Source organism: Thunnus thynnus, chromosome 16 (genome assembly GCF_963924715.1).
Source record: "Thunnus thynnus chromosome 16, fThuThy2.1, whole genome shotgun sequence".
Classification (NCBI taxonomy): domain Eukaryota; kingdom Metazoa; phylum Chordata; class Actinopteri; order Scombriformes; family Scombridae; genus Thunnus; species Thunnus thynnus.
Window position 1 is genome coordinate 12539312 of NC_089532.1, and position 16117 is coordinate 12555428.

Genomic DNA, 16117 nt, shown 5'->3' on the forward strand with positions numbered 1-16117 from the left:
CCCGCCAGACACTGACGAGGGGGTCAGAACTGCGGGGAGAGAGGTTATAAATCGCTTTGATGCAGACCGTAGTCTAAAGGCCCAGATTCCTGAGTTGAGGATTGGAGCTCTTGAGCTGGATACTTGGAGCTGAGCGAGTTCACCGGGGGTCTGAGCCAGAAACGCTGATGATTCATGGGTCTTTACTGCAGACTGCTTGGAGAGCGTGTGTAGGAGTGTGTATTGTTCTGCAGCTCTGGAAAGAAAGGAGATAGCACCCTTTCTCTTTACTTTTCTCCAAACTTGTCACTTGTGTGATGATTTCATTAAATGCATGTATACAGTAAAATGCCATAACTCATCCGCAGCAGTGAAGACGTGAGCAACACCCTGCAGACGATATTATCTTCAGTCGATCAGAGTTTGGCTGATGAAGAAATTCTTTGAAATTCACAATCTGATGACTTGCATGCGTGCATTCTTCACCGACACTGATCATTTATAACTAAATGTCCCATTACCATTTTGAAATTGGTGCATAGGGAAAGAAAGGGCGTTATGTTGATTTGCACGAGATTCTTTTCTCATAGTTACAGGGTTATATTAGGAGACTGTTATAGATTGGTGTAGATGTCTACAGTCTATTAAAAAAAATCAAAGTGAGCTGTTATTGAGTTTCTGTAATGTAATGAGATCCTGATATAATGACTGACCTTGTGTGTGAGTTAAGTATAGTTTTTAACGCAGTAGAAAAAGGATGTGTGACATTTATATGTGAACGTTCCACAAAGATGAAGCAACTACGTATATTGATTTACCTCAAGATCCCCTCCAGGCATGTTGCAAGATACAGTATATAAAGAATACTCTGCTTGGAATAATAATATCTGTCTAATATGGTTTATCCACACAAAAAATGTCTAATTACCCCATTAAAATCCTTAAAAGTCCCTCTCATCCATCTCTGTCATTGAAAAATCCATAATCGATGAATATACATATATTGTTCATTTCAGAAGTTTAACTACTGGACACAAGATGTCTCCTAATTCACTGGAAACTCCATTCTCCGTGTATGTGCACTAGAGGCTTCAAGTTTCCACATCACGCTTGTGTAAGTTGCATATTGGACAACATTAGCTTCCAAACTAGTTGTGATGTCACAAATCATGCTCAGGTCCACCCCTTAAACTCAGATTTCCATTGAGCACAGAGAAACTTTCCACTTTTTAGCAGATAAATGTGAAAACAGCCTTCTAGTGTCAAACTCTGCTCATACATCATTCTCCACAGTGACGCTCAAACGTCCAAGTTGAGTAATAATGAGCAAAACACATTTTTGAGTGGAGGGAGACTTTAAGTACAATTGGAAACACTGGTTCTTTACTGTGGTATCTCCATTTTTTGAGAAGTTATATTCGTATTCCATTATATTAATGGTAAATATTGTACTTTTTATCACATGTCTGCTGCTGTATGCACTTATTACACTGCAGAATAAGATTTGATATTAGATAAAGTGATGAAATATTATGTATACCTGTGGTTTAATTCACTCAACAGCACTTAAGCAGTTCATAGACACCAGCTACAACATAACAGTAAGGTGCTGCTCGGATATACGTGATGTGTGAGGAATGAAGGCGGATTTGTGTACACCCTGGCTTATTTTCTACACATCATATTCTTCTGCCGGGTCTTTCAGTTGAAAACAGGAAAGCTTATTTACAGCTGGGGGGATTTTGTTGATCCCTTTCAACCATTAAAATTGTAATAGTGACTAAAACTAAATGTCTTGTTATTGTGTGCTGTTGCTCCTGGGGCTAAAGACCCAGAGGTCCCTGGATGCTGCTGCTGCTGCTGCTGCAAGCCTCAACACTATTGCCATAAAAGGCAGCTTGAGATCTTAACTGCATGTCCACTATTCCTGCCACAAATGGTCGGATTTTCTACTATTAAATACTGCAGTCTGACAAAATACAAGAAACATATTTACTATTACTTATAACAGTGGTTCTCAAAGGGTCTCAGGACCCCCCAGGGATCTTTGAGGGGGTTCCAGGTGGTCCCCAGCAAAAAGGGATATAATATATTTTCACTATAATTGCATCAATGAGTAACATATCATATATCATACATGTATCATGCCCTTTCTGTAATAAAAAATTAGAAGCAAAAATCTTATCAGATGGGGGACCCTGGGACAAAATCTTATCAAACGGGGGTTGGTGGTCTCGTTTGTGTCAGTTTAGGGGTCCTTGACATTAAAAAGTTTACGTCACTCTGTCTGTATTTACATGTATGACATGTATTATATTTTTTATGATGTTTTGGTGAGTCATTTTTACTACTGACACTAAAACTCATGGTTGTTTTTTCTTATCTTTATTGAATTACATAGGTTGGAAAAATTGGCAGACAATTCTAAACAGTTTTAAATGTGTTCAGGCTGAATATCAGAGCAAATTTACTTATCTGATAATGATAAAAACAACTAATGTATCTCTACAAAATGGACATAATAGGTCAAAAGGGAGATTTAACCCACAATTCACGTACACACATGCCCCGTGAAAGCCTTGAGTGCGTGTGTGTGTGTGTGAGTGTGAGGTGACAGGGGGGACCAGTAGGCGACCAGAAAAAGCTCCCAGTATGAAAGGAAAAGTAGGATTGGAGCAGTGACGTTATCCGCTGCTGGAAAGAGGGAGGGAGAAAGAGGGACTGCTGGTCTCCATTAAGCCGAAGCTCGCAGGAAAACTGTTTGGGATACTTCACTTCTACAGCGAGTTTTTCGGGGATTTTTCTCTGTTTTTGTTATCAGAAAAAACTTTATACATGATCTAAGGAGGGGGGGACTTGTTCTGTACCGTGTAGTCGACTGTTTTAGTGTGTTTTTTGTCTTTGTGAAGGTGAGTATACAGATTTAAATGTTCGTCCTTTAAAGCTTTGCTCTGTCGCCGCTATGAAATATGAAAACGTTGTAGCTTTTTTGTTGTGGCTAAACCGCTTCTGCTACATGTAACCTTTGTTTAACAACTTTCCCCGCAATTTTTAGCGGGTTTATTCGCTTTTAGACACACTTTCCAGTGAAGTTACTGCTGTAACGACCGACTGACTGAGTGTGCATGCAGCCGGGGAGCTGTTGTACGGGCTCTGCTTACATAATTAACCCCCTCCGCCTATTTGTAAGAGTGCCTTTACCGTTATATTTAACAGGTGAATCGACACATTTACGGAGATAATTGCTGCCAAAGGTCCTTGTTGAACTTGTAGCCGCGGGCCTAGTCTTTGTTCTGCCGTGTTTATTGATTAGACGGCTGTTTTGATCTGCAGGCCACTCTCTTCTGGACATCCTCAGATCAAAGAATGACAGATAGGCTGTAATGTAACTTCTTGGCAGCGACTTCACACAACAGGGCGCGTCTTATCCCCCCTAAGGAACACTACAGCAGTAGACATATAGGTTTATTCTCCTGTATCCCTTCTTTAGGTTTCCTTTAGGGTCAAATGTTCATTAGCTTAGCTAAGTCACCTAATGTTACCACTGTAGTACTGCCATAACTGTGTTCCAGTGTTGGAAGAAGCATATCTACTTTACTATCTTTAGGTTACTTTACTTTATCAGCAAGGAAATATATTTAGTAATAAAATACTTACAATGAAGGATAAACCCTGATATCAAGGAAATCCTTTCATGGCATATGTGATTTTATCTCATGCTCTTGATAGGCTACATGAATATATCAGTGGAAAATCAATTGAGAAGCTGTTTATGGATAAGATAATAATAACAATCCAGTGTATAGAATACGTGACATATTGAGAAACCTCATCACATTGATACAAAAATCATACTAAATGTGAAATAGTCGCCCTCAAGGATTCGCAACCTTTCCTACAGTGTCCTAAACACCCAGTATCTTCTATTAAAGGGCCACTCCAGAGATTTAGTTTTGTACTTCCATAAAGTTGGGGGACTTGCAGGAGACAAATTTGAAAAAGAATTCAAAAGCATCGGATCCTACATTTCCCATAATCCCACCCAATAGCATTTTTTTGTTTAACCCTCAGTGTCTAGTAAATGTGGGTGTACCATTCATGCTCCGCACCTCCAGTGTGTAACGCAGGCTTTCTGTCTCCAAGTCGAAGCTGAGATAACTGTGATGGCACCATTATGACACCATTTACTCTATTCAGACTTTGGAAAGCTCCTCCAGAGCAACAGAAGACTTGAAACAACAGTTTCACAAGCTGAGTAGTACCAACCATGACTAGTAAATTGAATTTGATGTGTGAAATTGCTGGACTGCCACTGTTTACTGTAAATGGTATGGCAAAATATCTTGATGGTAGACAAGTTTGAATTGTCTCACAGTTTATCATCCATCAACACTTTCATTGTGTTTAAAGTATTGATACTTTATTATAAAAGCGAGATGCTCACTCTGATTCCTTATTATAAAGTTGGGTAGTTTAATCATTTTTTTTTAACTAATCTCAGTTTGAATGTAAAATCCGAACTGCAAATCAATGAGAAACAGGAGAGGCTCCAAAGGGTCAAAAGGTTTCTTTTCACCCCAGTTTGACAGAAGTTCAACTGTGGCTCTGTTTGACAGGATGGCGCTGGATGGGATCCGGATGCCCGATGGCTGCTACGCCGACGGGACGTGGGAACTGAAGATGCATGTTACCGACCTCCACAGGGACGTGTCGCTGAGGGTCACTGGGGAAATCCACATAGGCGGAGTCATGCTCAAACTCGTGGAGAAACTAGGTATGTGTGCACGCTGCTGTCATGCTGCAGTCGTAGCAATTCATGGTGGCTTTTGAAAGCGGCTCATCTCAAGTGCGATAAACAGGCTTGAGCAGAGTCTTAATAGACTAATTTGGACGCAAAATAAAACAGCATACCAATGCAGATCATGAGTCCGCAGATTTAGGATGCATTCCATTTGTAACAGACTGGATATGGATCTGGTAAAAGCAATGAAAACCCTTTCTCTTGACTCTTTACCATCCTGCCATAGCAGAATTTCCGTGTGTGTCAATGGCTGACTTGTGTTATCTGTTCATATTTGTTAGGCAATAAATACCTCTTTTCTCGAAATAGTTTCCATTCTGGGAAGTGAAATTCCACCGAGTTAACACCAGTCTTTGATGCAAAAGTACAAACTGTTTCTGAATACAGGCCAAATTCAAGAGCAGACATAATTCAACTTGGAACTCTAGAGTATGCTTTCTGAGAGGAAATCTGGAGTCGTTAGTTTGTTTAAGGACAAGTGAAGCAACACTATTTTCTGTGGGTAAAAAGGGAACCTAGTGTACAGACTATTTAATGAGTACGGAAAGTGAACCGTCTTTGTTGTTTGGAACCAGGTTAAGCTCTTCTGGCAGGTCTGTGGACTTGCAGAGGTTTAGATTCCTCTTTCTTACCCTGCAGCGTATATGGGTCAGTAACCCAAGGTATAAAGAAACCATACACAAGTCCCCCCCCCCTCCCCCTACTAGATCATGCACTGTTCTGTAACTGCAGTTTTGCACTTGACAAGTCTGGGTGCAAGTAAGCATAAGAGTCCTCTGTTCCAGCCACTTGAACACTGCCCTGTTTCATGGAGGCTGGAGAAAGGTCAGCGGTGGTGGCAGTGAGATTTGGGAGTGACAGTGTGTTGTGTGTGTCGATGGTGCTTGAAAGCTCTACATTCCTGCAGCGCTCCAAGGTTTTATTCCCTGCCCATGGTCCCGTTTTTAGCTCTCCTGTTTGAGCACCACATAATTGAGGTCTTTGTTCTCTGTGGTCGTCTGAGCTGTGCAGCATCTACGCTGGGCGAGTGCAGTGTTGCAGCCGCGTGTGGGACGACATTAATTCATCGGTCCTCCCACCCCGACCCCCCTCATGGCCTGGCCTTATCCAGTGTTTGAGTTGTGTTGACGCTTTTTGTTAAGGTCTGGTTGAAGGGTATGACTTTTCTTAATGTAACACCTTCTCTAAGGTGTAGAGTGGGGGAAGGCTTTCTTTCAGTGGTTCCTCTTTGTGTCATAGGACTGTAATACATTAAGGACAACAGCATGGTGCTTTTGTAATAGTTTTTTTTTTTTCTATAGAAAGTAAAATTCGCCACATGTGTTTAAAGATTGCACCAGATATATCAAATAGTATTATGGGTGTGATGTGAGGATGGGAGTTTGCTTTTCTTAAGGATGTAGCTTTTTTCTGATGAATTGCCCTTTTTTATCTGCTCTGGAGTCTGGTGGCGTGGGGTTTTCACATCCACATTTGACAATGATTTTGATTTGTTGACCATGATTGGTTGTTGGCTGTTGGTGTGCTGAAGAAAAATAACAGGACATGGGTGTGCATGCTTGTTTATCAAAAAAGTACTGTAATTCCAGCCTTGAGTTACTATTCTTAGCCATATTGAAATCCCTTCCTCGTTATCATACTACTACTACCATTATGGCCGTCAAATTAGCATACTGTAGTAAAAGTACTAGACTGAGGCAGAACTTTTGCAGTGACATTAAACTCCACTGTGAAGGGTTGTGTGTAAACGTGTCTCTCGACCTGTTTAACAGAGTGCACTTGGGATATTTCATTTCAGTGCCGTCTCCCTTCTGACCTCCGTCAACAGGTCGTTTTGCATTAATTGTAATCATTAACCCATCCACAACAAGACTTTTCCACTTGACCTAACATTGCAGGAGACTGCACACTGTTCTTGTCACGCACATTATTGTGTGCTTGGAACAGAAAGTGAAGATTATGTTTTCAGTAGCCCAGAAAATACATATTTACTTAAGATTGTTATTATTGACAATTTAGAACAAGCTCTTGATTGAAATTGGTGAAAAGAAATGACAACTAATTCACCTGGTCCATCATGGAAAAACAAGACCAAACTTATGTTTTTGTAAGTTCTATGTGTGAGTTACTGAGTTACTTGAGGTTAAAGGAAATGGTAGGGAAGCTGTTTTCATGTGAGTAACCCCTCTGTGGGAAAAATCTGCAGGTCTTTCTGTTGTCAGTAACCTACGTCAGTACCTCCCAGATTTCACTGTTGACAGTGCTGCGCAGTCCTCACTGAACACCTCTCATTTGGATGTGGTGGTTATACACAGAGACTGTTGATGTGCAAATGTACATGCACACATAGGCAACGCTGTGAGAAGGGACACGTAGATACCACAGAGTTTTGGCAGACAGTCTGTCTGTCTCACATTGAAAGGACATCCTGGTGCAATGACAAGTCTCTGTCAGACCCCCCCCTCTACCCCCCTTTCTTTCTCTCAGCCTCCACTCCAAATGAAGGACCTCTTGTGATTCAGTAATTGCTTTCCACAAGCCTGACGGTGCTCTTTTTTTTTTTTCTTTTAAAACATGAACTTTTGTTGCTGTATGCTGTTTTTTTACTGTGGATAAACCAAACAAACCGTATGTATATGTGCTGACATCAGCTGTCTCCTGTATGATGGACAGTGTTCTCATTAGTAGTACCTGTGCTTGTGTTTCATGGTTGACCATATGAGCATGGTTGTGTGTGTGTGTTTTTTCCACATGTATCCTGCTTCCATCATTCAAATCTTCTTGTGAGCTGCGGGTCTACCGCCCACATCGCAGGCTCAGATGGCCTTCGATAATGGATTAAATAGACAAATGCCAGGAAGGCACTTAGCTATTGATCACAGCGGAGAACTCCGCTTCCATTTCCCCTGCAACCCTTCAGGAGAACCGTATTTAAAGCCGGGCTGATTGACCACCCTCTGGTTCCCCCGCTCTCCTAATCCTTTCATCCTTCCATCGCTCTCCATCATTGGTGCCTTGTCTGACTTTGTTGATGTTTTCCAAAAGTGCCGCCTGCATCTCTAAAAGCTAATTTCGTGCCATTTAGAAGGGGAAAACAAGTATTGCACAAACAACATTAGCCGGCGGGAGTTTTATTGGATTTGAAGGGATTGTTTCCAAATTACATAGCTTTTACAATCTGAAAACTGTGGCTTACAGTAAGTACTTGTGCTATCAATACATTGCTACTTTGCATGCGCTAAAAGTGGAAGAAAAGACCAGTTTTTTTTGTTAATGGTATTCTCCATGCCCCTGGACTATACTGTATGTCAAGGCCTCAGACTATCAAGACTATCAAGTCTATGGATAAGAATAACAAATTTTAGCTAATTGTGCAAACCACCGAAGAAGCACATTCTGTGTGCCAATGTTGTAGCACTTACACTAGTGGAGGTGCCCTGGTTGTATTGGCTCTGCTTAGCCTCAACAAGACAGCTGAGGGTAGAGGGACTGGACGGAGAAGAAAATGGGAGGGGAAGAGAGAGGAGTCATAGAGGGGAGGGAGATGTGAGCCTTCTCTCTCTCTGTCTCTCCGTCTCGTTGTGACGTTAGCCACGCTGCTAGAATTCCATAAAAGTCTTCGATGAAGCAGGAAATGACTTCCAGGGTTTGGCATGTTGTTCTCTGGTCGCTGCCGTCATTGCTGGATTCTCTGCTGCCTCCTTTATCCACCTCCCCCTCTTTTTTGTCAACCCTGCCTCTTTTCATTTCTCCGTCTTTCTCTCCGTTTTCAGCCATCTTTCTCATTCCCTTGTTAAATAAAAATACATTCAGTGGAAACTATTATTATTTTGACTCACTTTTTTTAAAGTTTTGGCAGCCATGTGTATATAATTGACACTTTCCAGCCACGTAGCAAAGTCTAGTAATCAATAGGAAACACGAAAGGACAGATTGTTCACGGTCTTAATAGCAGAAATCCATTATGGTTTCTGACCCAGGTTCATGTACGCAGGCTATTTGGTGTTCCATAAATAGAACTCAAGCAAACTAATTGGTCTAGTGTGAGTCTGATAGTTCATGCGGTTGTTTCCAGTGAGGGGCCTGCAGTTTCTTTTGGCTGCTCGCACCACCGGCCAGCCACACAGAACTTTCCCTGCATGTCAGAGAAAATGTGTGTTTTGTATTTGCGATGACCTACATATTCACATCGCAGTTGATCCAGAGAATGTCATCATCTCACATTCATTTCAATTGTGTCTGAGCGAATGATTTATTTGTAGTGACACTGAACTTTTATTTTTACTTTTTTACAGCTCTATTAAGAGGCACATTGAGCAAAACACCAGGAAGCAAACACCAGCCATTGTTTCAAACGTATGGTTACAAAATAGATTATAGACACAAAATGCATCAATAGAAGCCAACAGAGAAAGTCTGAACCAACTGGACTAAACACAGATCTGAAAACGCTTTCATATCGTTCAGTTGGCATTGTCTTACATGTGACTTCAATGTTTCCTGTGAGCAACTTTGTTTTTTAAGACAATGTGTGAGCTTTTTGAGCGATGCCAAGAAGGCTCACTCATGGTGCCTGCTGGAGGTTATGGTAACAGAGGTAGATGGCTTCGGTTTGACAATGGATCGCGGGTTTCATAAGGAAACTGACGTGATTTAACACAGGATGCTGAACTTCCTCTGGGCTTTTTTTATGCGCCTTCTCCCTTCTGCCTTCCTTGCCTTCCCGCCTTCCTGTCCTCTGTGTTTATGGCATTTTTTTTTAAGGATATGACTGTGTTGGGCTGAGGGAAAAGATGGGTATTCATTCCCTGCAGAGAGTGAGATCAAGAGCCGAGATAGTGATATCTTTCCTGGTGATGTGAGAGCTTTACGTTCAATATTCTACATCAGGAGCACATTCCTACGCCGTGTATCATTCTCTCATGACATACAGTTTAGGTGTATCACTGTGTGTAATGCGATTCATTGATTGTGACTATGAAGCCGTCTTAAATGCCTGGCATCACGAAGTGAGAAATGGCCTGGCAGCTTGTGTGATCATTCTGCTCTCTAATCTCTCTGACAGGAAGTAGTTAGCCTAAGTAGCGGTCCTGCCCAGGCCAGAGCTTTCCTGTTTCGCTTGCAAGATGCTGCAGTCAGTGATTGTGCTCTGTTCTTTACTCAGACTCCCTCATATGGTCACACGTCGACCCTTGGCCTATATATTTACATTCCTAATCAGTGTTTCCCCATATCTAGATTTTATTGTTCAGCCCACACAAATAGATCTCTTCTGGGTCTATTTTTTTAGTTCTTCCTTTCAATATTCTGATTGGCAATGCAGCTGAATGAAAAGTTAGCCAGAATGAAGCATGTGATACCATACCATACCATGCCATACCATAACATACCATTGGGTTAGCCCAGTTTTTTTTAAATTTTGTATTGACATGACACCAATTTAAAGGAAAAGGTGTAAAAGAAGGAAACTTTTTTGTTCTAATTGAATTAAACTTCATGGAAGAACCCCTGTGCTTGTTAAGGAAGATTTAATTAGTTATGTGTGGCATCTCAAACATGCAGTGGAGCAAACTTCCACGGCTCCTCTGGGAATCGGAGCCTGTTGTTTTTTGTCCCTTTCACCTTCCTGTAGTGGCAGCGCAGTGGATCCAGTGGAAGGAAATGTTAGAACACCTCATAATGTAACACCACACACCTGTGTGTCAATGGGGGTAAACTGATCTGGAGTTTATTGTTTAGGTCTTCAGCCCACATTTCATTAATTTCAAGCTGTCTCCGCCTCACAACCTGTCTCTGTGCACTCCCTTTCACAGAGCAACTGGAGAGGGGTTTGTTTTCACAACAGCGCTTTGTTACGGCAATTTATGTGACATTGAGTATGAGTATAAATTGTGGAAATTATTTCAATTACAGCCCTGACACTCATTTAATTTTCTTATTTGCTCCACAACCGGTGTACTTGTTTCAAAATGTCTAAAAATAATGAAAATGGCTATCACAAGTCATCAAAGTCTGAAGGGATGTCGTGAACGCTTATTTGGTCTGAACAGTCAAGCAAAACTCAAAATATGCAGTTTAGTGTCAAATAAAAGCAGCAAATCCTTACACAAGCAGCCAGGAATTTTTTAGTACTTGAAATGGATTAATCTAGTATCAGTCTAGTTGATTTATTGACTAATCATTTGGCTTTGTTGCAGGCCTGCATAGCAGCCACAAATATTTAGAAATCTCACTTTATTGCGTAGTTTCTCTTCTGGTTTTCCAGAGAGATGCAACTAGAAGCTGAAGAGCATCGACGCTTCCTGTTGTCCAGTTCACAAAGACATCAGTGGGATGGCTTATCGGAGCCCCAAGGGTGCCTTCTGGCAGGATACATAGATGGATACAAGGACCGATGAATATTGTCTATCTGCTCCATTGATCTTAGTCCCTGAGTTTCTTTGTAATGTCATTATTCCACCGGGTCCCTGAACGCTTAATTGTATAAAGCTGTGTCGGGGCGGAGGGGGAGCACCACCACTGTTTTGCTGTGTTTGGAATATGACACAAATGGATACAAACTATCTGTCTCTAAGGAGGTTTCCTCTAATAGCCCTCTGGCCTCTCCTAATGCATCAAAGCCAGCACTGTTGCACTCTCTTCTTAGTCTAACAGGCTGGATGCTCCTTCTTTTAAGATTTTCAGATTCGCTTCACTCAAAGGAAATGTGCTTATTGCCTTTCACTGAGAGCCTGCTTCACCTCACCTGCACAGTACGCCTCCATATTGACACAACCCTCCTCTTGTCTACCTTAGTTCTGTTTTCCTATCCTCTGGAGCTCTCAGGTGAGCTAAGATGTGATGTGATGCATGTCTTGGGGGGGGGGTGGGGGGGGGGTTTCTGTGTGTAATCAGACAGCACCCTACTCTCTGAAAATTTAAAAGATTTAGACAGGGGTGTGAGTATGTGGGGAAGTAATAGTGGCAGTACATTCAATAGAATCAATACCTATTGCAATGTCCCCTGACTCCTTTAGGGCCAGCAGTGACCTTATAAGATCTTTCACCTCTGTGTATCACTGACACAGGGCACAACCTCGACCAACGTATGCGTCTTGTGTCTGTTGCCTAAAATAGCAGCATTATTGTAAGTGTCCCTTTTGTCTAAATGCTTTGTCAGGTAAGGTTTGACAGCTTGAAAGGTTTCAGGCAGAATCTGGGTCTAAAAAGTGCTGTGTTTTGCATATTTAATGCCTGTGATAAATGGTCTGTTTGGTGTTTTTATTGACTATTGGCAGGAAGAGTAGCTTTCGTGTAATAAACGACCGAAATAAGCTCAGCTAACCTCGTTCAACTCAGGCTGTCAATGGTGAGCACTTGAGTTTTAATGGTATTGGTTGGCGAACACCTCGGGGACATAGCCGGGATAGATCAGCACATTAGTCAAAAGATTTCATCTTCACTGATGTCACAGATGGAACATGTGCATGGCAAGTATGACACGAGTCGTTTGCAAAAAGGTTATCTTGGATTGAGCTTACTATCTGTCTAAAAAACCAGTTTAGATACCAGTTCTGCAGCCAACGTAACGCGATGATGACTACTCGGTGCTGTATGCAGTGTCTTTAGCACAAGCCCAGTTGCTGTTACATACACTGTATCACTTCAATCTTCCTCTGTAATCCCCTCTTTATCTCATGTCTGCCATACAGATATTGTCATCAGCTGTCTCTAACAAACCTGTTGTATACATGTTAGGTATCTGATGTTGATACTATCTAGCATGACTGCACGAGCTAGTGAGTGCTTAAAGGCCATGTACAGTAGATCTAATTTAAGGACGGCACAGAGCAGTTGCTTCCTGTATTTTTTGCTTGTCAATACCGACCTTCACCCCGCTTCAGACGTGGAATATATTTAGAAAGAGAAGAGCTTTCACGTCGTAGAAGGGGATAAACCGTGCGTGTGTTCGAGAGAGGGAAAGAGAGAGCGAGAATAAGACTGACAGTCCTGCATATCTGCGTCTTTTGTTGTGTATGAAAACAAGTTGTCGTCTTGCTGTGCTGCCCCCGCGGTGTCAGCCAGGAGTCACCAAGGAAACGGCAGGACCCGCCTCACCCGCCTGTAATGGTTTTATCAGCTGATGGCTTGAAAACGACAAAGCCGTGCGTTTCGTGACCGCGGTTATCACTGACAGCTAATTAAAAACATTATTAAGAATGTGCAAAGACAGTGAAAAAGTCCTGACCTGTAAGTATGTCATCTCTTAAATCATCTCCATCAACGGTGCTAGAGATGAGCCCGGATTTCGCTTCAGGCATCAGCTGACGATCACAGCATTACTGGTGGAAGCCTAATAAAAAGTAGATATGAATCATTGAGTGCACATGGAACAGCAGGGCTTTTTTTTTTCTTTCCTTCCAGCCTAAAAGCTCAGTGTCACATCTATGCATGACTGCAGGGTGTTCACGTAGCAGATTTGAAATGGTTTTCTCATTCAGCATGTGTTATTAGCATTTTGAATGATGAGAAAATCCACTCATGACTCAAAGTGAGCAACAGCTGGCTGCTGAAATAATCTACTTTGTGTTTTTTGTCCCAGGCGTAGAGGTGGTTTCTTTTTACAGAGGAGATGAAATTGGAAATTCTATTTATATGTTAAGTTTTTTTTTTTTTGCTTGTAGACTTTAATTTCGACTTCCCTCCTCCTTACACTTGCTCACTCCCCAGTAAGCCCTTTCCCCCCTGTCCTCTGCTCATCCTCCTCATCTCTCCTTTTTGTGCCCTTTCTCTCATTCCCTTTTTTCTCATCCTCTCATCTGTCCCCTCCCCCTCACAGACAGGCCTCCATAAACATAGCTGCCCTTTAATGTAAACACCACAGATACCTAGAGTAGGCGGGGAGGGATGGAGGGAGTAAAGAGGAGTAGAGGAGAGGAAGATGGAGCCAAGAAAGGAGGGACACTTGAGTTTACTTTAGTTTTCTCTATTATCCCAAGGAAAGCCCTTCAAACTGGGCGTTTCTGTGCTCACAATGCACCACTTCAAGTACATTCTTACTGTTTGCTGTTTGTTCTTTCTCTTAAATGCTTCTTAGAATATTGCACTATTAATCTGTGTCTTCTTAAAGCAGTATTTCTCGTTGTGGTATCTGGTGTACAAAGCAGAGGAAGCGGTCTTGGGTTGAGAGCTGCGGCAGTGATGGTGGCGAATGAAAAGAGCTTGGTTTGACAGAATTTATGGATTAATTTGGCTTGTTAAAGCGCACACATGCACAAACACGCCGAGCTAATGTAGTTAATGGATGGATAAGAACACCCTCTCCTCTACAGATCCCCAAACCCACACACACACACACACACACACACACACACACACACACATATTCAATCTTTGTATCATCTTTCACGTCCTGCAAAGGTCATAAAACATGGTTTTCCCATTCTGTTTCCCCTCCCCTTGTCTTTCAAGCCTTCCTCGTGCGTACACACACACACACACACACACACCAACCACTCCATTGAGGGGCCGTGGGTCCACATTTAATGCACCCAATTACTTAGGCCCCCGCTCCTCTGGCTGCTGCATTACGTCAGGCTTGGCAGGCTGTATTTTTAGCTGGGAGATGCCATTGGCCCTCTCTCCCTCCCTCTCAATGGATTGAGTTACCACCTTGTTGCTGAAAAGAACCCAATGAACGCCTACCCAGGCCACCATCATCCAATCACAACACATCGAACCACCGCGTAACGACACAAGCAAGCGGACGGAAACACTATGTCCAGTTAGGTTTCGGTGGTGGGTGTAGACATATAGAGAAAGAGTGGAACAGGGGCCGTTGGGAACGCGTTGAGGGTAACTGAGACCAGCCAAGACGTGCATTCATGCCTTGCCACAGACTGCACGGTGGTCATGCATGCTGAGTATGAGGACGTTTCTATAGAACATCGTCTGTGGTGAAGACCCGAGTGCCAAATGTTAATGCTAGCTGTTCTGCATTGCTCCCAGACACCAGAAATTACAAGGTTGTAAGAGGAAAAACTGTCAGCAGAGTTATGAAAATACATTCAGGTCTATTTTCAATTTTCCCCTCCTTACTGCCTCTCATTATTTCAGCCTTTAATAGCTCTAGTACACTTAAGTGAACATTTTCTGTGATGGCTGCAATGAAGTTGTGCTCTGCACAGCTGAGGCACCAGAATGGAGCGATGACAGCTAGACCCCATGCTGGTAGAGTAACGCACACCGAAAGAAAGCTTGGAATGTTTTCACTCTAGTACCAAGTGTTTGCCTCCGGAGTAAACAAAACCCCAACAGCTTGACAAACAACCCCTCCCCAGTTCAATTCACACAGTCGTAGGCCTTCACAATGACATCTGCAAATGAGATGCTGGTGGCCGTTTCTTTTCTTTAACTCTCTTCCTCAACCTACCAGTATAATCTCTTCCTCGCTTTACTCGTAATCACAGCAGTCTTGTTTCCTGATTCTAAGGAGCCAATCTGTTGTTTCACATGCTCAGCGGCTAATCCTTTTCATTCAGCTTTTAGATGGAATCAGCAGGAGAGTGTCAACAACGCATATGGGTGCCCCTATGTGAAGTTAAGGTCAGGGAGAACTATAGCAGCACATGGAAACAGAAGGCCACTTGAGGTTTAGGTTACCATGGCACCAAGCTGTTTGATTGACAGATGGAGATCGACATACGGTAACATTCAAGATCATTCCCGTCTGTAACATTGTTACCGTATGATTCTTTCAGAGTGAACAGAAGCAATGAGCACCACTCAGTGTTGGATTATGATAAAATAAAATAAAATAAAAAAAACAGAACCGCCATGTTGATGTCAACTCTGTGTGGTGTTGCCATGTGTCAGAAGTGAATGTAATTAATAATGGCCTAAAGGGGTTTCTAGTGTGTCCATCAGAAGCTGTGTATGTGGTATGTTACTAGTACTATACTGTACAAAATAAAAATATGAGTAGGATAAAAATAAAATTTTAAACTTTAAGGCAAGATATTACTATTAATATGCAAATTAAATGTAGAAAGTCCATGGTGCATTGTGCATAATGTACTATCAGCCTTGAGTATAAAGTAGATGTTTTTACTTCATGAGGGTCATAATGCAGCTCTTGACTCATCTCAGGGATGTTCAGCATTAATTTGCACCAAATACAGTGATTTTTAGACCTTCAACTTACTTTAGTTTATTTTTAGCCACATTAGCGATGTGGCTCTAGGGATGGGTCAGTCGGTCAGTCCAGTCACTTCATCTAGCGCCATCATCAGGTCCATTTTTTTTTAATTTGTTCAGTACTTTGATATATGACCAAATGTCTGCAAAACAAATGACATT

The 16117-nt window shown here is 42.1% G+C and overlaps 1 protein-coding gene across 4 annotated transcripts in view; it reads left to right on the forward strand.

Moving 5' to 3' along the window:
* Positions 1–2653: 2653 nt before the first annotated feature.
* fermt2 (FERM domain containing kindlin 2) overlaps positions 2654–16117 on the forward strand; it is a 42878-nt gene continuing 29414 nt past the window's right edge. For 2 of the 4 annotated variants that reach the window (XM_067614943.1, XM_067614946.1), the window contains exons 1-2: positions 2654–2888; positions 4596–4753. In XM_067614943.1, the coding sequence (XP_067471044.1) occupies positions 4597–4753 (157 nt within the window). In that variant the 5' untranslated portion in view covers positions 2654–2888; position 4596. The remainder of the gene's footprint in view (positions 2889–4595; positions 4754–16117) is intronic. The other 2 variants (XM_067614944.1, XM_067614947.1) reach the window with 1 other exon arrangement.